Source organism: Urocitellus parryii, chromosome 10 (genome assembly GCF_045843805.1).
Source record: "Urocitellus parryii isolate mUroPar1 chromosome 10, mUroPar1.hap1, whole genome shotgun sequence".
In the NCBI taxonomy this organism is placed as follows: domain Eukaryota; kingdom Metazoa; phylum Chordata; class Mammalia; order Rodentia; family Sciuridae; genus Urocitellus; species Urocitellus parryii.
Window position 1 is genome coordinate 115,076,122 of NC_135540.1, and position 23,464 is coordinate 115,099,585.

A 23,464-nucleotide genomic window follows, 5' to 3' on the forward strand; every position below is an offset into this window, starting at 1 on the left:
TATTTTTGTAAGTTATACAATCTGTTTTCTTTGGGCACATTTAGACTTTAAATTATTTAGTAATGTTATAATACCATGCCTTTTATGCTGTGTGTGTGTGTGTGTGTGTGTGTGTGTGTGTGTGTGTGTGTGTTGGGGCTTGAACCCACAGGTGCTTTACCTCTTACTCACATCCTCCATCCCTTTTTGTTTTTTGAGGCAGGGTCTCACTAAGTTGCTTAGGGCCTTGCTAAATTGCCTGAGGCTGGTCTCCAACTTGTGATATTCCTGTCTCAGCCTCCCAAGTTGCTGGGATTACAGGCATGCACCACTGTGCCTGGCTACTCAGGGATTCTTAAAAGCTTAAATGTTTACATTTTAGGAGGGGGAAGGCATATGGTGTCTGGAACTAAGAAGTTTTAACCAGAAAAAAGGGGAGACCTCCTTCTCCGCACATTCTTTCCCTCCTTATTTAAAGCCATACCTCTAGGGCAGCCACAGGACAGCTGGATGCAAGGTACAGGTCCTGAGCCAGGTTGAAGTCATTCATAAACATGGCAAGATGTCCTGCCAAAAGATTGTAGTCTTCTATTCCCTGCAAAGAAAAGCAGTTTTGATAAGAAGAAATGCAGAGGTTTAACTCCATTTTGAAAAAGACTGTGCTCAGTAGGAAGTGGCAATGTTCTATTTGCTTGTTTATGAGTTAGGTAACATTAACTTAAGGAAGTAAAATATTTGAAGAAATAGCATTTAAATCTTAATCTGATAATTCTCATAAAATGCTGTATACCTTTATTTCTTCTAGGGACATCACTATGCCGACGTTTCCAATTGCCCGATAAACCCGGATTGCAAACTCCACTTCCATGTGATGCAGGCAAGCTTTGGCCAAATCATTCCAGGCAGCATGATCATTCAGAATCTTGCATATGTCCCAAGCATCAGCAAACCTGGGATTTGAATATACACACTTAATTGGAGAGCGGCACTGCCACCTATTTGGCAATTTGCAGATTACATATGATCGATTATCATGTGCTATTAAATAAACTTTGCAAAACATTTTTTTAACCTATAATTGTCACTTGTTAATGAAAAAAAATATATAAACTTTCTTCTTTTGTATGACAAATGTTTTCCCTTGCCTTTTTAAAAATTAATTTGAATCTACTCTCTGTAACCAGCCCTTCTGCCTCAATTAACTAAACGAATTCTTTTTTTTTTTGTACTTTTATTTCACAGATAGATGAAAATTGTTTTTGTTTACACTTAAACCTAATAAAGTCCTATAAATTTAGAAGGTGAAAACGGGTCAGTAAACTGGCCAAAAGGATAAGTCCAATCTGCTTTTAGCTTTTGCTGTAAAGTCTGAGTGAAACAGGGAGACTTGGCAGTCTGTTCTGTCTGGACTCTCTCTGGATGCTTCTGTGCTCCAAGAGTCAGCTGAGCAGCTGTGACTGGGACCCTGTGGCCCTTAAGCCTGAAATATTTACCATTTGGCCCATAGCAGAAAATGTTTGCTGATCTCTGACTTAAAACATGAACACACATGCCAATTCAACTTCACAGAATCTGCCGCAGTGAAAACCTCACACACCCCCACCTACTCAGCCATCCACCTGCCCGCCCGTCCATTTTTCTATCCAGCACACATTTACTGAGCACCTCTGTGCTATGCGCCAGGAACTGTGCTTAGAACCAAGATACAAGGTCAAACACACAGTCACTGCCCTTAGGACAGCTATGACTGGGGAAGGAGGAAGAGACAGAACAAATGAGCTCAAGGTGCGACAGAGGGAACCAGGTGCTCTGGGTACGTGACTCTTTGTGCTGTTTGCACACATTCTAATATACCACCCACTACAAATTGTTACTTCTCCTTTACTGATGAAGAAGTGAGCTTAGGCGCGTTAGAGACTGGCTCAAGTCACACAGTGGTGGTAAGTAGTGAAGTGTTCTGAAGCACTAGAGGCACTTCATCCTGGCCCTGAGGCAACATGCCACAAAACCCCCAGCTGGGACTTCATGGTGGGGGGGGAGTCAGGGAAGGCTTCCTGGAGGAGATGGCTGCCTGGTGGCTAAAGAATGAGGAGTTTTGTCCTCCAGAGATGGGGGAAGGGCATTCCAGGAAGAAGCATGAAAAATAATTAATTTAAGCTGGCAGTGGAACAGAGAGGGAGCTGAGTGGGGTCAGTTGAATCATTGTGGCTCGGATTAAATCAAGAGCTGAGTGTGCCATACTGGGATCCCTGAGGAATTTGGATTTTTTTCCTAAAGACAATTGTAAGTCAACTGAATTATTTATTTATTTTTTAAATTTTACAGTTTAGTCAGAGTCAGTCAGTCTCTCTCTTTCTCTCTCTCTCTTTTCATGCTTGGATTTGAACATGGGATCTTTGTGCATGCTAGGCAAGTGCTCTACCACTGAGCTACACAGTCATGCCCACTGAAAGATCTTGAACAGAGGAACGAGAGGATCCGATTCATATTTTTAAAACTGTGTGAAGGGGCTGGGGTTGTGGCTCAGGGTAGAGCGCTTGCCTAGCATGCGTGAGGCACTGGGTTCGATTCTCAGCACCACATTTAAATAAATGAATAAAATAAAGGTCCATCAACAACTAAAAAAAGAAAAAAGAAAAGAAAACTGTGTGAAAACAGAACAGATCTTCATGAGGCTATCTGGAAAGAGACCAGTTAGCAAGCGGTCATATTATACATCGTTCCAAGTCAGTATCTGAAAGAAGATAGGAGAACAAGAGGAGAAAATGATCTTGAAGTTGAGGTGCTCGTGTGTGTGTATTGGACAAGTTGATCAAGACAGGGATGGGGGAAGAAGGAGAGCTCTGTGTTAGGCAGGCAAGTTTGAGGAGCTTGTGGAGTTCTGAAAGCAGTTAGTTGTAAACACAGGTTTAAGATGAAGACAGATTTTGACGTCAGCCTCACATGGACTATATCGATGCTTTGGAAGTAGAGATGATTTGCTCAGGAGAAACAGAGTGAGAAGACATAAAGGAGCTCATGGGGATGCTAAAAATAGCACCGCTTCAGAGATAGTTAGAAGAATCAGAACCACCAAAGAATTCACGGTGGTCCCAAGACATAAAAGAAAACAGCAGGAAAAGGAAATCTTGGAGCAAGGCAAAGTCAGACTTCATTATGATAAAGTCGATATTGTCGAAATAATTCAGTTTATTAGAATTTCATAACACCTGGGCTACATAGATCCTTAGAAACTTTTTTATTCTGAAGGGTTTTTCTTGTAAACAATACTTTTAGCTATAACATCCGATAGTGGTACTTCCTTGGAATTTATATATATTTTTCTATTCATTATTTTATCTGAGCCTCATAACAGCCTTGTGAAGAAAGCCAGTAGTGTTATACATATCTACTGAATTGGGTTTGACCTTGAAAAATCACAAAAGCACGTGAGAAGCTCCAAGCCAAGTGTCTGCAACCCTACCTTTTGAGCATTAAAGTCTGGGCCAACATTTGTCTCAGTTCGTTAGGCGGCTTGTCTTTTAAACTGTGGAGGAAGCCGTGGGTGCTGAGAAAGATGCTGTTGATTTTTCCACTCTCTGTCTGGCAGGTCAGCTCACCATTGTACAATAGCAGAGGTTTATGAGAGAAGGGAACTTTGGTGCTACCAGCCAAAATAACCTTGGATCCTATATCATAAAGCAGACCTCTTAATGACAAAAGTGAATACTTAGCACAAACATCAGAAAGGAAGCTTTTAATTTCTTTGCAATGAAAATTGATTTACCAATCAACGTACAAAAAAGTGATTCAGTACCTTGTATGGTGTCCTTATGAAAGACATAAGTGTACACTTTATCGTCATCATAAGCAATAAATACGCCTTTATCCATCGGCCAGTTTTCCCAAAGAACACCTTTAATGGTTGGTGAGAAATCTGGAATCTCATGGGTAGCATCATTAACCTACAAAATAGGGTTTATAGATTTGCCCACGTCTGTGTTTAGATCACTATCATTTGCCTTGGCAGGAGCCTGTCTACAGCCTTAACTGGCAGAGCTTCCCAACCCCCACTGGACCCAAAGTTACTTCAACCACAGCAGGAAGAGAAGTTCCTCTTCCTAGTCCTATACCACATCAGACTTGGAAAAACTGCAGATATTTGGCAAATCAAGGGTTTGATCTAAACTATGGGGAATTTATAGGAAACTACAAGTCTAAAAACAGTAGCTTCAGGTTAAGAATAACATATAGAAGCTGCTCAAGATGGCAGAAGTTTACACCACAAACACACCTGTTTCCAGATGTGTGTGTGTGTGTGTGTGTGTGTGCACTCGTGTGTGTTATTGGTGATAGAACCCAGGGCCTCACACATACTAGGCTATAACCCCAGGAACCTTTAAATAATAATGGGTAGTAAATAATACGGGTGTTAAGAAACAAGTTAATTCATGCACGATTTGAAATTTACAAAAATTACATTGGGGATGTTTTATTTCAAAAATCTATAAATATAATACTATAATGACATAAACATTTAAAATCCACATAATTTCTGTGAACTTAAACAGATAGGGTTACATACATCTTAAATGGAGAACCGTGTGTTCTTCCTAGTCCATCTTCTCTCAAAATGAGAATGATATTTATGATTCTTCCAAATAATAACTGATACTACAGAGCTGCGTTATATGATATGATAGTTGCTATTATATTATCTGTAATGGGCCCATTTAAAATCAGAAGCTCCAAATTGTTTTTCTTATCCATTTCCTACAAATCTGTTTAAGCATTTCCTCCCCTCAGCTTTCTACAGTCCATCATCTCATGCTGAGAATGGGGGAGATGAAACCACCCCCAAAGCCCTGGTGAAAATCACAAAACAGGAACTGCAATCTAACTCTGGCTAGCACAGCCTGGCTGAATCTACATATGCATATTTCCTAGCTTTTTGTTCCTACCAATTGTGACATTTCTGTAGCATGAGGAAAGTAGGTCTTCCTAGTTTGGGCCAAACTGCAATTAATTCATTTTTCCTTTTTATATAGCCTTCTCTTTTCTCTGATGTAGGCAGGCAACTAAACCCAGTCAGAACTCAAGTAGCCTCTAACCTGGGCCTAGATAACATATCCATCTAAAGCTATTGAGCACTCAAATATGCCTAAACCAATCAACACATACTAGGTCTCAAAGCAAAAAAGAAATGTAAAGCATTTCATTAATAATTTTATGTTTAGCTACATATTGAAATGATAATGTTAGGTTATATTAAATACATGAAAATTAATTTCATGTTTTGATCCCCTGCTTTGCAAAAAAAATTCCATTTATTTCTTTTTATCTTTTTAAAAAATCTGGCTAGTAGAAAATTAAAAATTCTCTATGTGGTTCACATTACATTCCAATTTGACAGTACTACTAAAAGGTACTATATTATCTACTCATATACCTATATGTGTAAACTCATTTAATTGTAACATTATTCTCTCCAAGACAGTACTGTAATTAGCCCCACTTTTCAGATGAGGAAACTCAGGCACAGAATAATCAGCCCAAAGTCACACAGCTAATTAGTTGAAGAGCGAGGGTTTGAACCCCAGCCTGCTCCAGAGTCTAGGCTACTAACCTCCAGGTTACACCAAGGCTCAGTTTATATGGATGAGCACAGCAGGTGGAGGATACAGGATTTTTTTTTTCAAGTGTAACCATTTGTGTAGCACCTATCATGTACAAAACCCTACACACATCATCCCATTTAGTTGTCATCCAATGACCCCACAGAGTGTTAGAACCATCTCCATCTAGAAATATAGGGAAACTGGGAATCCAATTACTCAGCTCTTTGACAGAAATGATTAAGGAAAAGAGAACCATGAAAGGAGAACGATAAATGGCATCCTCTTGTTTATGGTTGTTCTTACTCTCCACCGGTTCCCTAGCAGTCATCGTCAGGCGCTGACCTGATAGACACTGGTCCTCCCACCTCCAGATGCCCTGTCAAACAGTGGGTGAACCCAAGGGGACGGTGTGGCGGGAGGCAGCTCTGATTGGCACCTGGTAACCAGGGGAACCTGTGCCAGTTAAGTGGAGGGAACAGGATGTTCTCTTCAGGTTTATGTTATTCTTCCTCCTTTGTCATGGGACGGGAGAGGAATGGGTTGAGTGGAGAGTCCACAATGGGAATCTGGCATAAATAATCCAGGCTTCTTCTTGTTATATTTTTCAAAGAAAGGAAAAGGAAAGGAAAAGGAGAAGAGAGGAGAGGAAAGGAAGAAAGGAAGGAGGCAGGGAGGAGGAATGAAATCTTCATACCAAGGCAGGTACGGAAGGGACGGAAAGCCGCCTTCACTGGGCAGACACTAGGCAGAACAGACACCTGGGAGCCACATTAAGGAGGGTCCAGGAGCCCCTGTGAGGTTTGAGCTGGGACCCAGTGCATGGGAAACCATTAAGGGTGAGTCAAAAATAAATGAAAAGCCCCAGTATAGTAATGATCGAAAAGCACATTTCCTCTTTCTAAATCTATTTTCAAAAACGCAAAGGATGTCCAAAAATAGGAGTAACTGACTTTTGGATAGGTCCATCCATTTTTAAGAATCATTTTAATATAAAAAACAACTTTTAAATCAACTAAGATGGGCAGAAAGGACAGGGTATAGCCTCTGCCTTCTGAGGCTTCCTGCACATCTAGAGAGAAAACTCATGGGCAGGAAGGTAGACTGCAATGATAATACCATGCAGTAACAAGGTTAAAAGTTGTATGAAATGTAACAACATGTTAGGTGATAGCAAGTAGCACAATCTTTGATACTGTGTAGGAAAATTTTACATGAGCTCTACTTTAATAACACCTTTTTCTTATATTCCATTTATTTAAACAAACATTTAAAAAATTTCTAGACTTACTGGACAGTAAACAAATCCATCACTTTTTTCATCAATGAAAATTAATTTGGTCCCATTTGGGTCAGGAAAAATCTTTTTCACACCAACAGGATGTCGATAATCATTAACATATTGCCAGTCTTCAATATAGAAATATTGAATGACGCCAGTCTAAAAAAAAAAAAAATCCAGTTATGGAAATATAAGGGGTGGTCAAGGAAACACTGACTTTCCATGTTCAAGTTAAATATACTTCCTAATTTTTAGAGCAGCAGTATTATTATTATTATTATTATTATTATTATTTTTGTACCAGGGATTGAACTCAGGGGCACTCAATTACTGAGCCACATCCCCAGGCCTATTTTGTATTTTATTTAGAGATAGGGTCTTACTGAGTTGCTTAACGCCTCGCTTTTTGCTAAGGCTGGCTTTGAACTCAGCAATCCTCCTGTCTCAGCCTCCCTAGCTGCTGGGACTACAAGTGTGTACCACCATGCCCAGCCTGCATCATTATTTTTGATGAAGGAAAAGCCTAACAATATTTAGTATGTATGCAGTGTACAGACCCCTAAAAATAAATGCAATGAGAATACACAAGTGACTCAATATTTTATTAATTCATATGCTTTTAATGACATGAAATAATTAATTCATAGTATTTCTTACTTGCTGCAATACCCTTGTTGCTGAAGAGAAACTTTCAGATTGTGTTTTTTTCAAATATTTTTTCTGTTAATTAGTAAACTGGAAAATTAGTTTTAAGATAAAAACAAAACAAAAACCTTACCTGATATAATCAACTGTATATATTAGCAATGAACTTGTACATCTCAAAATTGAAAACACAATAAAGGCTGAACATCCCTAATCTGAAAATCTGAAATTGAAATTTTCTGTGTGCCAACATGACACTCGGAAGTTTTCAGACATTGGAGTACTTCAGATTTCAGATTTTCAGGTTAGGGATGCTCAACTAGTGATATCTATGTAAATATCCCCAGTGAAACAAAACAAAACCTGAGACATTTCTTTCTGGTCTCAAACATTTTGGATAAGGGATAATCTACATTTCTATATCTGGGTGTAAATGTAACAAAACATGCATAGGATTTTCATGCTGAAAACTACAAAACACTAAATACAAAACCCTTTATTCATAATGTATTAGAAGACTCACCAGAGTAGAAATGTTAATTTTTCCAACTATATAGGTTTAACATCATTCTAATAAAAATCTCAACAAGATTTCTTTGAAGATACAAAACTATTCTAAAATTTATACGGAATGGCAAAACAACTAGATGAACTGAACCAAGTTTGAAAATAAAGAATAAAGTGGGAATTAGTTTGCCCAATTTCAAAGATTTTTAAAAAAATATACAGTTGTGATAATCAAGTTTATGTGGTATAGATGGAGGGACGCCACACAGGTCAACGGAATGGAGTAGAGGGCCCAGAAAATAGACATGGACATGCTCAACTGATTCTTATTCCTGTTTAAAAGGTGCTTATACTCATTTTTTTCTTTAGTAGCTTTATGAAAATGTAATTCATATATCATGAAATTCATCCTCTCAAAGTGTACAACTCTTGGCATGTTTACAGAGTTGTACAATACTTTAATCAACTTAAAACAATTCATCACTCAAAAAAGAAACCCCACTTTGAAGTCAATCCAGAAGCTCTTCAGTGGGTGAAAGGTTGAACATACTGGTTCACATACCTCGGAACACTACTTGGCAATAAAAAAGGCAAATGGCTGCTACATACAACCTGGCTGAATCTCCTGAGAAGTACATGGAGTGAAAAAGAGCCAATCTGAAAAGGCTGCATATTATATGATTTCTATGGAAATGGTAAAATTATAGAAATAGAGAACAGATTATTTGTTACCAGGGGTTTAAGGATGGGTGGGGTTAGGAGGAAAATGAGTGTGGTCTAAAGCAGTAACAGAAGGGATTCCTATGTCGACAGAATTGTTCTGTCTGACTGTACGGATCTCAACATGGTTGTGATACTGGAGTATAATTGTACACCGGGGAACCTAGGTGAAGGGTACATAGGATCATAGGATCTCTTTATTTCTGACAACTGCATTTAGTTTTGCAAGGATCTCAAATAAAAAAAAAAGTTTAATTGAAATAAAAATACATGATAACATCTTGGACTTCACTTAGGCCAAGACGGAGTGAGACACTGGATTTTCTTTTCTATCCAAAATAACCACTTGTATTTTTTTTTAATACATATATAAACAAAGTGCATGAAACAACCATTCTCAAGATGCTGAAATTAGGCAACAAAGGACATTGATCTCTGAGAGGGGGCAATAAGGTGAGTCCTATGGCAGCTCCAGCTATTGCTTTCAGAGAGATTTCAAATCATGGCAAGGGGGTTGGTGCTGCAGGTGGAGCATGATTCCAAGTTGTGGAGATGGAGCTGAGAGCACAGGGAGAAGAAGGTGGTGGCTAGAGTTGACAGGGTAGAGTCCCAGAGAGGACAAAGCTGCAAAGAGAAAGAGAAGTTGGAGATCTATGGAGAGGGTCCACCTTGACTCAGGTGCACATATATGAGAAAATTACTGAGGCCAGGAAAGAATCATCCAAAAGAAACAAAGTGAACAGTGATTGGCCTCACAGAAAACTATTCCCAACAGCCACACTCTAAAAACTTAAAATCCACAGGGGCCTTGTAGATTTCAGAGTACTCAGGAAAGCCATGCTGCAGGAATGGGAGATAATTGGCTGTAACTGAGCACTATTTCATACCTGCCAAAAACAAATGATAAGGGCTGGGGTTGTAGCTCAGTGGTAGAGTGCTTGCCGAGCATGTGTAAGGCACTGAACTGGGTTCAATTTTCAGCCCACATATAAATAAATAAAATAAAGGTCCATTGACAACTAAAAAACTATTTTAAAAAAATGATAAAAGCAAGACTCAAATGAGTCAAACTCTTTTAAAATAAATTAACTGTGCCCCACATCAAAGTTCAAGAATATTTGGGGGAATACAAATATATCCAGAACCCCAAAAGTTAAAATTACCAGACATATAGGAAAATATGACCCATAATGAGAATAATCAATCAGAACTGACCCCAAATGGACCCAGATATTAGAATTAGTGGATAAGATCATTAAAGATTATTATAACTGTAAAGCATGTGTTTCAAAGCTAATTGGAGACATGGAAGACATTTTAAAAACCCAAATAGATTTTTTATGGATGAAAATTACCATGTTTAAAATTTAAAACAATTGGATGAGATTAATGGCAGCTCAGATATGATAAAACAAAGGTTAGTGATTTTGAAAATACAGCAGTAGAAATGAAAAAGAAGAAAGAGAATTTAAAAATGTAAAGAGTTTTATCTGTGAGGCACTTTTAGCACCGCAATATACATGTAGGTAGAATCCCTGTGATTAGAGAGTGGCAGCACAAATTTAAAGATGTTATAGCTAAAATGGTCCAAGTTTGATTAAAACTGTAAGCTCTCAGATTCAAGAAGGTCAACAATTTCAAGCTCAGGAAAAAGGAAGAAAACAACATCATGACACATTACAATCAAATTGCTCAAAAGCAGTGATTAAGATGAAATAGTAAAAGCAGAGCAAAAAACACTGCACACAGAGGAACAAGATCAAGATGACAGATTTCTTGTTGGAAAAAATGCAAGTGAGAAGACAGCGAGGCAGAAACAGTACCGAAAGAAAGAAGTGGTCAGCCTAGAATTCTACACTCAGCGAAGACATCTTAAAAAAATAAATAAATAAAGGTGAAACAAGGACATTTTCAGTCCAAAGCTAAAAGAATTCATGGACAGGAAACCAGTATGATGAATATTGATAAAGTTAAACCTTCAGGCAGAAGAAAAAGATACCAAGTGGAAACATGGATTCACACCATGGAATGAAGAGCACCAAAAATGTCAACCACATGAATAAATATTTAAGCTACTTCTTTCTTAAATCTCTTTAAAGGATAGCTGATTGTTTAAACAAAACTATAAACAATGCACGAAGGGGTTTATGAGAACTGTTAAAGCAAGACATGTGGAAGTGGCTCTGAGGTTGGAGGGGAGCATTTCATGGTACACCATCACTCGAATACAGGCATAGACCAAACCCCAGATAACAAAGGTTATAATTAATAAATCACCAGATGAGATAAAATAATAAAAATACAGAGTCTGAAGGAAGGTAAAGGAGGAAGAAAACGTCAACAAAGAACAGATGGGACAAGTAGAAAATGGCAGGACAACAGACTGAAACCTAAACAGGTGGGTAATTCATTATACTTAAAAGTCTAAACTCCCAGCTAAAAGGCAGAGAGACTGTCTGACTGTGGGATCCAACTATATGCTACTTATAAGAAAATAGATTACATATAAAGATACAAAAAAGTTAGAAATGGAAAAAGATGCAGCAGGATAACATTCTGGAAGGCTGAAATGGCTGTGTTACTATCAGGAAAAATAGATTTCAGAGCAGAACTATTACCAGAGATTTTAAAAGGTCATTTCAAAATGATAAAGTGGCTAATCTGTCAAGAAAACAAAACAATCCAGAATGGTTAGGTGCCTAACAAGAGAGCTTCAATATACATAAAATACTTAGAGAACATTTATACAAGGAGATAAATAGTCAAATTCACAATTGTAGCTCTCAATAATTGATTGAATAAAAAAATATAAAATCAGAAAGGATACAGAAGTCTTGAATGTTATCAACCAACTCGATCTCTAGAATAGCATATACATTCCTTCCAGTTACAAAAGGAATTTTTACCAAATGGATCACTTTCTGTACCATAAAATAAGTCTCACAAATTTAAAATAATTTGTCAGACAAATTATGTTCCCTAACCATAATAGAATGAAATCAGAATTCAGTAACAGAAAGACATCTGGAAAAATCTCAGTTGTCTGCAAATTTATCAATGCAATATTAAAAAACCCATGAATAAAATAAAAAATCAAAAGGGAAATTCTAAAGATTTTGAACTGAATAAAAACAAAAAAATACAATATACTAAAATTTGGGGGATGCTGCTAAAGTAGGACATACGGGAAATTTCCTCCCACTGAAGGGCTTATGTTAGAAAAGAAGAATGATCTCAAGTAAATGAAATCAACTCCTGTCCTAAAAACTAAAAAAAGAACAGATTAATACCCAAATCAGTAGGATAAATAATGGAGCAGAAATCAATGAAAGAGAAAACAGGAAAACAATAGAGAAAAACAAAAAAAAAAAAAAAAAAACAAAAAAAAAACAAACAAAAAACAAAACCAAAAAAGCTATTTATTTGAAAAGATCAACACAATTGATAAACCTCTGGGTAGATCAATCAGGGGAAAAAAACACAAATTACATCATCAGAAATGAGACGAGTGATATTGCTACAGATCTACAACTATTAAAAGGATAATAAGGAATATTATAATTTTATGCCATAACTTAGATGGACGCATTCCTTCAAAGACACAAACCATCCAAGTTCACCAATGAAGAAAAACAGATAACCTGAATAGCTTGCTTTCTACTGACACCATTGAATTTGTAGTTTAAAATCGTCTTGTAAAGAAAAGTCCAGGCCTAGGGGGAGAGCTCCACCATAACACCATGGCTACTTTGCAACATTCACACAGGCACAGAGGTAAGGCTCAAATCTAGTTGGACAGGGACATGACAGAGCAGGCAGCCTGGAGAAGAGCCGTCCCAAGTCATTTCTCATTCACCTCTCTGTCTTGTGGGAAGTTGTCATGAATCAGCTTTTCACCTGCTTTTAGTGATGGCATCATCCCAAGTCTGTCCTTTCAACTTCATAAATTAAGAAATTGTTTAAAAATCACAAGACGCTTATACTAGCAGATCATACCATCTACATTCTGCTAAGTGTATGATTAATCACAGATAACTTCATTCCTCATATTGAATTCAATACCAAAAAATATATAGGGAAAAAATAGTAGGAAAAAGTCTAAATCACAAAGTAAAAATTAGAAATCCTCTATGCTCTATATTAAAAAAGACAATACATACATCTGTCCCATAGATGAGGAAATCACCAGTTAAGGCATGACATAAAATACGGCATTTATCATCCACTGCCGGGAAGAGTCGAGTCTCACGTTCTTCTTGAGCATTGGAGATTTCACTTTCTATCTAAAATGTAAAGATTGTTTGCATAAATGTGCAAAGTGTCCTTTTTCTCAAGTTCAACTACACATTTGGAATCTCAAGACTACCTTGGGCCTGCTTACTCAGAAATATACCTGACAGCAACCACAGCTGGCCTGCAGGGCAGCATTAGGTGTTCCCACCTATCTCTTTGGCTCCCCAGATGAGAGGGGTCAAGATATTTATGTGTGCTGGGTACGGTGGCACACGCCTGTAATCCCAGCAGCTCGGGAGGCTAAGACAGGAAGACTGTGAGTTCAAAGCCAGCCTCAGCAATTTAGTGAGGCCCTAAGCAACTCAGTGAGACCCCGTCTCTAAATAAAATATTTAAAAAAGGGGTGGGGATGTGGTTCTGTAGGTAACTGCCCCTGGGTTCAATCCTCGGTACCAAAAAAAAAAAAAAAAAAAAAAAAAGAATGAAAAGCTATTTGTGTGGCAGATGCCCTGATTTAGAAGTCCTGTCATAGCAGGTGCCAATATTTGTTGAATGACTCAATGGACATAATTTCGAGGATCCTCACATGTAACATGCACAAATCTAAGAGTCATTGCATTGCAGAAAGCCCAGAGGTTTATGGTTCATTTGTAGTTCCTTCTAGATGCAATTTACCAACTGAGTTATTTTTACTACAAGCAATGTGGTAAAGAGCACTGTTGCTATTTATCAAGGTTCTAGAGAACAGGGCTAAAATGTCACTTGAACATCTCATACAGAAGGGGAAGAGTTTTGTTCACCCTTACCCATATCTGGCTTTCTAGCTAGGCTGTATATACTTGCTGCCTGACCAAGGTTCTTGATAATGAGACATGAGGTTATTCATTATTACTACTTAAATTAGCAGATTTCCAAGATATCAGAATTATACTTACCAAATGTAACTGGACTTTGCCTTCAAAAAGTGCAGAAGCATAGTCAGAATGAAGACAAATGCTAGCTACTGTTCCAAGATATTCTACGTCTTTTAATTTTTTTACACCTGTAGCAATGTAAAAAAATAACATACTGAAATTAGGCAAAACTACCTCATACAAGTATTTGCAAATAATTTTTAAATGTGTGTCTTTGTAAAAATCTTCTGAACTTAAATCTTATTTCAGTTATTGTAAAGAAAATCATAGTAGCCAAATAAATTTGCTTTCGGGAATTACATAATGGTTCATATGAAACAAGAGAAAATAAGTGAATTAAACCTTAAGTGACAAGAAGCTTAATGGGGTTTTCTATTCTACAGGTTACTTCTCAGGTCTTTTCCTGAAGGTTATCTGATCTAGGAGTTGGGGGAAAATGTGGAGAGGGACCCATAGTTTGTTAAGCTACCAGGCATAGGGGTGCCTAACAAAGCCACTGTGTAAAGTGAGAACCAAGAACCAAGAAATGGGATGGATTCAAACTAAAAAGTTTTTTCTCAGCAAAAGAAATAATCTGTGAGGTGAACAGGGAGCCTACATCCTGGGAGCAAATTTTTACCCTTCACACATCAGATAGAGCACTAATCTCTAGTGTATATAAAGAACTTAACAAGCTAAGCACCAAAAAAAAAATAATAATAATAATCCAATCAACAAATGGGCCAAGGATATGAACAGACCTTCAGAAGAGGATATACAATCAATCAACAAATATATGAAAAAATGCTCATCATCTCTAGCCATCAGGGAAATGCAAATCAAAACTACTCTAAGATTTTATCTCACTCCAGTCAGAATGGCAGCTATTATGAAGACAAACAACAATAAGTGTTGGCGAGGATATGGGGAAAAAGGTTCACTCATACATTGCTGGTGGAACAGCCAATTTGGAAAGCAGTATGGAGATTCCATGGAAATCTGGGAATGGAATCACCATTTGATCCAGCTATTCCTCTTCTCGGACTATACCCAAAGGACCTAAAAACAGCATACTACAGGGACACAGCCACATCAATGTTTATAGCAGCACAATTCACAATAGCTAAACTGTGGAGCCAACCTAGATGTCCTTCAGTGGATGAATGGATTAAAAAATGTGGCATTTTTACACAGTGGAATATTACTCAGCACTAAAAAAGAACAAGATCATGGCATTTGCAGGTAAATGGATGGCATGAGAGAAGATTATGCTAAGTGAAGTTAGCCAACCCCCCAAAAACAAATGCCAAATGTTTTCTCTGATATATGGGGGGTGATCAAAGTGGGGTAGGGAGGGAGAGCATGGGAGGAAGATTATTTCTAGATAGGGAAGAAGGGTGGGAGGGAAAAGGAAGGGGAAGGGGAATAGCAAGGATGGTGAAAGGTGATGGTCATCATTATATAAAATACATGTATGAAGATTTGAATTTGGTGTCAACATACCTTATATACAAATAGAGATGATAAATTGTGGTATATATGTGTATTAAGAATTGTAATACAAAAAAAGAGAGAGAGAGTACATGTAGTGTACAATGGCATAATTTGGTGTGAACATACTTTGTATACAGAGTTACGAAAAATTGTGCTGTAAATGGGTAATAATGAGTGTAATGCATTCCACTATTGTCATGTATGAAAAAAAAATCTGCCTCATGATCCCTTAAACATAGAAGTAGCCTCATTTTCCAGATGAGTAAACCAAAGCTCACAGGGTAGAGTAAGTAGGCTACAGTTCACTTAGCTTACAGAAGCAGAAGGGGAATTGAACCCAGCACCTCTCTAATTCCAATCTACCCACTATACCATGCTATTTTCATGCTATTTTCTAAAAATCACACAAAATTTTTAGAGGATTCACAAAGCCTTTCAAATTAAGAAAGAGATGTTTGGATAAAAATGAGTGAAAGACTTGGTCTTAAGAGAAACTTCCAGTGTTATACAGAAATTACATGCTAGATAACAATGCAACAAATGGATGTCGACTTGCCGTTCTCTCCAAGAACATAAAACCAGGCTCGATTGTTCATTCCCACAGCCAGATGATAGAGACCTACTGCTATAAAGTTGGGTTCCACATCAACTGAGACTGTGATTGGTGTCTCCTATAACAGAGAGAAGTAAGAGCAGTAAATCAGCTGTTAAAATGTTTTGATTTATTAATCAATAAAATAAAAATAAGACCATTTTCATACTCCTTCAACAAGGTTGGCTACGGTGACCTCAAGGAGGGAGGTGAGATACGCAATCCTCGTGCTGCAGGCAGCCCCCAGTATGGGAAGCTTGGTCAGGAAAACATGGAGTGAGCCCCTTTGGGTAGACAATGCCAGTAACTGGCCATCATCTGTCCAGGACAAGGTACCCAACCCTGAAAAAATTCACAACACAAACAATTAAAAAAAAAAAAACAATTTACAGTTGTAGGCAAGCAAGCACATATTTTTACTTAAGCTACCAGAGGCTTAAAAAAAAACTTCAAGTATTTTTTTTTCAAATATAGTCTTTATTTAAAATAGGGAATTTACCATGGATGAGCATAAGAATATGAGTGCAAACTCATCCAATATGGCTCAAATGGAAAGTATATATTCATTTTCCAACTAGGATCAGGATTCAATTCACTTTAAATCTCTGGTTTTAAGTGTGCTAATATTCTTTTAGTCAAGTAGAATGATTTAACATAATTACTAAAATAGGGAGACTATTTTAGGGAACTCTAATGAAAGGTGTTAATTTTATTTCTCCTACAATGAATGCATATCACACAATAACAAACACAGAATTACTCTCTATAATTGAAATGAGAAGATGTCAACTGCTTCAGGAAAATCAATACCTTTATTTTCATCATCCAGGTTGACTATAGCATACATGTCTTTTAATTCTGCCAAGTCATGAATTTTAATGCTGGAAAAAAAGAGGATATTTTAAATATATATGAGCTCTTTGCAAAATTGTTTTAGTTCACACACAAAAAATTATAAACTGTGGAATAGATCAGAGGTCTCCCAAATAGGATAATATTAAAGTTTTCTTCTGGTTAGGTTTGTTTGCTTATTTGAGCATGTGTGGGCACAGGAAGGGGAGCAGTATCCCACTTAATTCTCTGACCTATATAGCTACTACAAAGGGAGGTTAATATTGTTCTGATGAAGTTTGAATAGGAGAACCTTCTTCTGAGCAGTTTTATAAAAAATTTGTTCTAATTAGTTATATATGACAGCAAAATGCATTTTGATTGATAGCACCCAAATGGAACACAATTTTTTCATTTTTCTGGTTGTACACAAAGTAGAGTCACCCCCATTCGTGTCTTCACACGTGTACCTAGGTGAGCAGTTTAATTATTGTAAGATGACACAAGTGCTCTTTATAACAGGTCACCTTTCTCCCCTGCCCAGAATTGGTTCATACAAAAAGTGGGGAGGTACAACAGAAAGTGCATTAGATTTGGGATCACAAGACCTAGGTTGAAAGAGCTGGAAAAAAATGGGGACATAATATTACTTCCTTTGCTTACTGGGAAGAATAAATAGGTCCATGAAAATGAAAGTCGTATAGCACAATACTGGAGCCCAATAAGCATCATATTTCTTTCCTCTGTGTCTCCCTCTTTCTCCTCCCTCCTAGTGTTTCCCCCTTACATTTCCCCCCTGTTCTTTTCATTAGTTGATCTTTTTATTTTGAGAGAATTATAGACCCACATGCAGTTTTCAGAAGTGATCCCAAGAGAGTCTGTAAGCCCCTCCCCCCCAGTGGTGACATCTTGGAAAACTATAGTATAATATCACAATCAGGTTACTGACACTGACATACTCCACAAACCTTATTTAGATGTCCCCAGTTCTACTGGTACCCAGTGTGTGTGTGTGTGTGTGTGTGTGTGTGTGTGTGTGTGTGTGTGTTAGTTCTATGTAATATTCTAACGTGAGAATCCTGAGGTCCACAACCACAATGAGGATACAGATAGTCCATGACTACAGGACCCTTTATGTTGCCTCCCTCCTCCCCAGCCCCATCTTTCTTTTGCTGGGGTTTCTTGTTTGCATTGGTGCATTATAGTAGTACATAATGGTGGGATCTGTTGTTATATATTCATATTGCTGAGGGTTCTTTTGATTAGAATTGGAATGTTTTAACTTTTTTCATCCTTTTACTTTTTTTCTTAGTTATATTTGAAGTGAGTTTCTTACAGGCATTTAAGAATCCATTCTAACAGCCTATAAATGATATAACTGTATCGTTTATATTTAATGTAGTCTAGGTAGGTTTGAATGTAGATCTATGGCATTTGTCTTGTTTGTCTCCTCTATCTTTTGTTCCTGTTCTCCTTTTCTTTTCTTCATTTATCTTTGAATTTTTTTTAGTATTCCATTTTAATTTATCTATCATGCTTTTTTAAAAAATTAGTTCCAATCAGTTATACATGACAGTAGAAAGGTCTTTGATTCATTGTACACAAATGGAACAGAATTTTTTGCTTCTCTAATTGTACATGAAGTAGAGTCACACCATTCGTGAAATCACACATGTACCTGGGATAATGATGTCCGTCTCATTCCACCATCTTTTGTATCCTCTTGCCTCCCTTCCCCACTTCTCTTTGCCCCATCCAAAGTTCCTCTACTCATCCCATGTCCCCCTCCCATTATAGGTTAGCATCTACTAATCAGAGAAAACATTCGGCCCCTGTTTTTTGGGGATTGGCTTATTTTGCTTAGCATGATGTTCTCCAATTCCATCCATTTACCTGCAAATGCCATAATTTTGTACTTTTATAAATATCTTTGTATAGTTTTTTTAGTGGTTGCTCTAGATTACAATATACATATTTAATTTTTCATAGTCTTTCTAGAATCAATATTTGACCATTTCAGGTGAAATGTAGAAATCTTATTACATATGTCAACTTTTAGTCTCTCCTTCTTGTATTACAGTTGTCCTGTGTATCACATCTCTATTAGACTTACTTTATAACTTTTGCTTTTAACAGTCACATTTATGTTAAAGAAAAAAGTCTTATTATATTCATCCAGATTATTTTGGTCTTTGTGTGTGTGTGTGTGTGTGTGTATGTGTGTGTGTGTGTGTTTGTTACTGGGGACCCAGGATCTCATACATGCTATGCTAGGAAAATGCTCCACCACTGAATTACATTCCTTGCCAATTCTTCCTTCCTTCTGTTTTTTGTTTTGTTCATTTGTTTTGAGAAGGAGGTCTTGCTAAGTTGCTGAGGCTAACAATCCTCAAACTTGCTATCCTCCTGCCTCAGCCTCCTGAGTTGCTGGGATTATAGGCTTGCACTACTGTGTTGGGCTTTTCCTTCATTCTTATCATCTCAAATTTCCTTCTGTCATCAGTTCTCTTCTCTCTAAAGAACTTCCTTCAGCAATTATTTTAGATCAAGTCTGCTGCCTGGCAAGAAATTCTCTTCACTTTTTCTTATTCTGAGAAAGTTTTTATCTTCATTGCTAATCAGATAATTTCAGTGAATACAGAATTTCAATCGACAGTGCCCTTACTTCAGCAGATTAAGGACACTGTGACCCTTCTGTCCTCCATACTTTATGGTGAGAAACTCATTGCCATTTAAAATGTTTTCTGGCTACTGTCAAGATTTTTTCTTTGTCAAGATTCATTTCTTTGATTTTATCCTTTTGAGGACCTGCTGAACTTCTGTAATATCTAGGTTTATGCTTTTTCCTATAAAGAAGTTTCCAGCCATTATTTTGAGGATTCTGATGACTTTTTGGTATTATTTCACAGGTCCCCAACTTCCTACTAATTTTTTTTTTCAATCTTCTTTTTCTGTGTTCAGATTGGACATTTTAGGTTGATCTATCTTTAAGTGTACTCTTTACCCTGACCTCCATTTGCTACTAAGTCCACTGTATGTATTGGATTTTTTTAAATTCTAAAATTTCTACTCGATTCTTCTTTAGAAGTTCTATTTCTTTTTCTTAGGTGATCTTTCCCATTTTAGATTATTAGCCCTTTGACAGTATTTCAGTAACAGCTGCCTCTGTACCTTCTTGGCATTGGTGTCCTCTGATTGCCCTTTCCCAAGTGAGTTGAACTTTTCTTAATTCTTCAGATGCCAGGTAATTTTGGGTTATATTCTAGACACTTTGAACGTTATGTTTTGAGACCCTGTGTCTAACCTAATTCCTTTGGAGAAGGTTAATATTTTTGTTTTACTAGGCAATCAACCCATTTGGGTTCAGGCCACAGATTTCAAGCATATTATGTGGGTTCTGGTTTCAACGACAGCTCTATTTTCTAAGCTTCTGCAGTAGTATTTAGATATGTCCCTGCACGGCCCACTCAGTGGCCAGTACTGGACCTCAGTTCAATGCTCAAAGTCTTTGGTAAATGTTTAGAATAAGATTTACAGGGGCTGGGGTTGTGGCTCACTGATGGAGCGCTTGCCTAGCATGTGTGAGGCACTGGGTTAGATCCTCAGCACCACATAAAAAAATAATAATAATAAAATAAAGTTAAAAAAATTTACACATACAAGCTGAGGGGTAAACCTAGGAGTTCATAACCATCTGTTTCAGATTTCTTTCCTGAGTCCCTCCCTCTTTGTTTTCTGGTTCCTTGGGGGTTCCCTTTTTGGTCCTCCAGGAACCCTGGGGCTCTAGACACCCTGTACTCTGTTGTAGTCCCTACAACTGCACCAGCATCTGTGGGCAGAAAGAAAAATAAGCAACAGGGATTTGTTCCGCTTCCTTGGGACCAGAGGTCCTCTAACAGATGAAGGAGGCTACCCTCCATCAAAGCTTGAGGTGCCTATGGGTCCTTGGTGCTGATGCTCTTACAGGCTACTTGGTGGCCAGGGCAGGAGAGAAAAACAAGAATGAAAACTCAAAAATCAGGACATTTCCCCAATTGCCTCTGATCATTAGGTCTTTCCTTTCCTGCAATGTTTTGCAGCTCTCTGTGCTCTGATGCCTGCTTCTAGGATTCGGGCTATCTTGAGTCCTGCCTGAGAGAGAGTGGAGGAGAAAGGAAGCCTCATTGTTGCTTCAGTGGTACTTTGAATTCTGACCTGCTAATATTTACATTTCAGAGACCTTAAATAGCTGCTCCATCACTCTTTCCAGGTTTTACTGCTGTGTATGGTAGGAGAGACAGGGTGCAGTGTGCTGAACTGATTATCTGAGATTGCCTATACTATTTTTAAGATTGATTTTCTAGTATATTCCATATTTTTTATATATATATTTAAATATTTATTTATTTTTTTTAGTTGTAGTTGGACAGAATACCTTTATTCCATTCATTTATTTTTATGTGGTGCTGAGGATTGAACCCAGGTCCTTGCGCATGCTAGGCAAGTGCTCTGCCACTGAGCCACAATCCCAGCCCCCCCCATATTATATTTTTGCTCTGAGTATTAAAGGCAGCAGAGGGTGAGGAGTTTAAGAAATCTGCAAATGTAAACATGTTCTCAGAGTCCAAGAAAGTATGAATATCAGATTTATCAGTTACCAAAGTCTTACTGATTTTCTTGAGTCTTCTCTATATAAACTTTCCTAGCCATATGAGAATATGACTTACCAGTTATCTCCACATGTGGCAGCTTTGTTAAGAGTCTGTGATATTGCAATACTGGTTAGATTATCTTTATGGTTGCGAGTCTGAAATACCTCATGCCCAATTTCTTGGAAGTATGTAGAAATGGCCACGAAAATGCCACGTGAAAAACCAATCATGATGTAGCCATCACCAAACCTGCAGCAACAAAGGCAAAAATATGGTAAAGAAAAAGAAATTTTTAAAAAGGAGACTCATATATTACTGGTAATATGGGAAATCAGCAAATACCTTAAAGAATATGATTTATCAAGGGCCAACTAAATATCAGATAATATGCTAGGCAGTTTCACATACTTAATCACAGACTATAACTCAGAAATGCTCTATAGAGAATGTTACAGGCAAAACTTTATACATATAATTAGTATGGAAAAACAATGGATTTCTTTCTATAATGAGCTTTTGGTACATACCAACTATAGCAGACAATACTGCCATAGCGCTGCTGAAATTCCAGATCCATTGGGCAATCTGGATCATTTATATTAAAAATACACAAAGTTTTCTTGCCAACCACCGCACTTATCTGTCAGAAAAGATCAGGAGATTGTGAAATAAATTACTTAGTAGTTCTTGAAAAGACCAATAAGCAAATCCAAACAGCTGAACCTAATTTAGGAAAACAATAAACCAAATTTCCATGTGCTAAATTAGCATGATAATGTGACTTAACAAAAAATGCATCTAGTGAGGTATATTTTGGTAAGGGTCCTTGGCTTTACACATCTTTAACATACCCTTTGAAATATACTAAAATACCTTTGTGGAATAGCCTCCTTTTTTTTTTTTTTTGGTACCAGGGATTGAACCCAAGGGTGCTTAACCACTGAGTTTGTTTTGAGACAGGGTCTTGCTAAATTGCTGAGGCTGGCTTCAAACTCAAAAGTTGCTGGGATTATAAGTGTACACCACCACACCCGGCTGGAATAAACTCTACACCTCTCCTTAGAATACTATGCAATGTGGGAGGGTAAGTCTGACATAGTTTCACTGAAGTTATTTCATATTCAGAGTTTAAAGAGTCTTCCATTCTAAGAGGCCAATCTGCTTTTGAGCCACTGGGGATTACAGATCCCCACACTTCTATGGATGATCTAGCCTGGCTTTTTATATCATTACTTCCATCACTTGCAGGTGAGCATGGCTAAACTAGCATCCCTTTGCTACTAACACAAGTTAATACTTAATATAATTCTCAGTGGAAGGTATATTTGTGTTGGGGAGAAAAAAGAGCATGTTTGTTTATTTGACTTCATCAAGAGTGACACTTTGATATATTCCCTGATTCTAAGATGTCACCAATAGTAGTCAATATCAACATAAAAATTGCTTTATAGGAAATAAAGACACATTACGTCATTAAATATATGCATGTTGATTATGCAAATCATCTGAATTTTGGAATATTAAAATATAGAAAAGAAAATGTAACTAGGTATTAAGGAATGAAAAATTACAACTTTTGAGATCTGTTCACCCAATTGTAGAGAAAAAAAGTCACAGAGAAATCACGAATCTCCCCTGTTTTTGTTACCACATGAATGAACAGAGCAACACCACCAACTGGAAAGGAAGTTATTCTCATTTTCTGTGATACCAGAGGTCAACAGAGGCAAAAGCAATTTTCAGGCCTGAGAAATTGAGCCCTACTTTGGATTAATAAGTGACAAACATAATTTATTTTTCAAAACCTATCCAAGAAAAGGAAATAGCTATATTCTACAAAATTACCACAATGACTTGAGCATGGATTTGATTTAGAATTCTTACTGTGTTTTCAGTAGCAGCACTTTGGTCGCTGGTCTTTATCGTGGCAAATTGTATGTGGCTTGGCTCTGATCTCATCGTTGTCTATAAGGATAAAAATATCATCACTGTGAACAAACCCAATATTCAAATTCTTTCTAGAGGACTTGGGGCTTATGGATCTAACAAGGCCCTGGATCTAA

The 23,464-nt window shown here is 37.4% G+C and overlaps 2 protein-coding genes across 2 annotated transcripts in view; one reads left to right on the forward strand and one right to left on the reverse strand.

The window, feature by feature from the left end:
• Rfc1 (replication factor C subunit 1) overlaps nucleotides 1-874 on the forward strand; it is a 108,910-nt gene extending 108,036 nt beyond the window's left edge. Inside the window, exon 26 of the transcript XR_003300626.2 lies at nucleotides 785-874. The gene's annotated coding sequence lies outside the window, so the exon portion shown is untranslated. The remainder of the gene's footprint in view (nucleotides 1-784) is intronic.
• The window catches only part of Wdr19 (WD repeat domain 19), a 71,985-nt gene that overhangs the window by 35,029 nt on the left and 13,492 nt on the right, over nucleotides 1-23,464 (reverse strand). The window contains exons 7-19 of the mRNA XM_026387374.2: nucleotides 23,286-23,366; nucleotides 21,929-22,041; nucleotides 21,477-21,650; nucleotides 16,750-16,820; nucleotides 16,109-16,281; nucleotides 15,904-16,018; nucleotides 13,896-14,002; nucleotides 12,888-13,010; nucleotides 6,865-7,014; nucleotides 3,776-3,923; nucleotides 3,443-3,647; nucleotides 770-929; nucleotides 464-574 (exon numbers count right to left, since the gene is read on the reverse strand). Of these exons, the coding sequence (XP_026243159.2) occupies nucleotides 464-574; nucleotides 770-929; nucleotides 3,443-3,647; nucleotides 3,776-3,923; nucleotides 6,865-7,014; nucleotides 12,888-13,010; nucleotides 13,896-14,002; nucleotides 15,904-16,018; nucleotides 16,109-16,281; nucleotides 16,750-16,820; nucleotides 21,477-21,650; nucleotides 21,929-22,041; nucleotides 23,286-23,366 (1,731 nt within the window). The remainder of the gene's footprint in view (nucleotides 1-463; nucleotides 575-769; nucleotides 930-3,442; nucleotides 3,648-3,775; nucleotides 3,924-6,864; nucleotides 7,015-12,887; nucleotides 13,011-13,895; nucleotides 14,003-15,903; nucleotides 16,019-16,108; nucleotides 16,282-16,749; nucleotides 16,821-21,476; nucleotides 21,651-21,928; nucleotides 22,042-23,285; nucleotides 23,367-23,464) is intronic.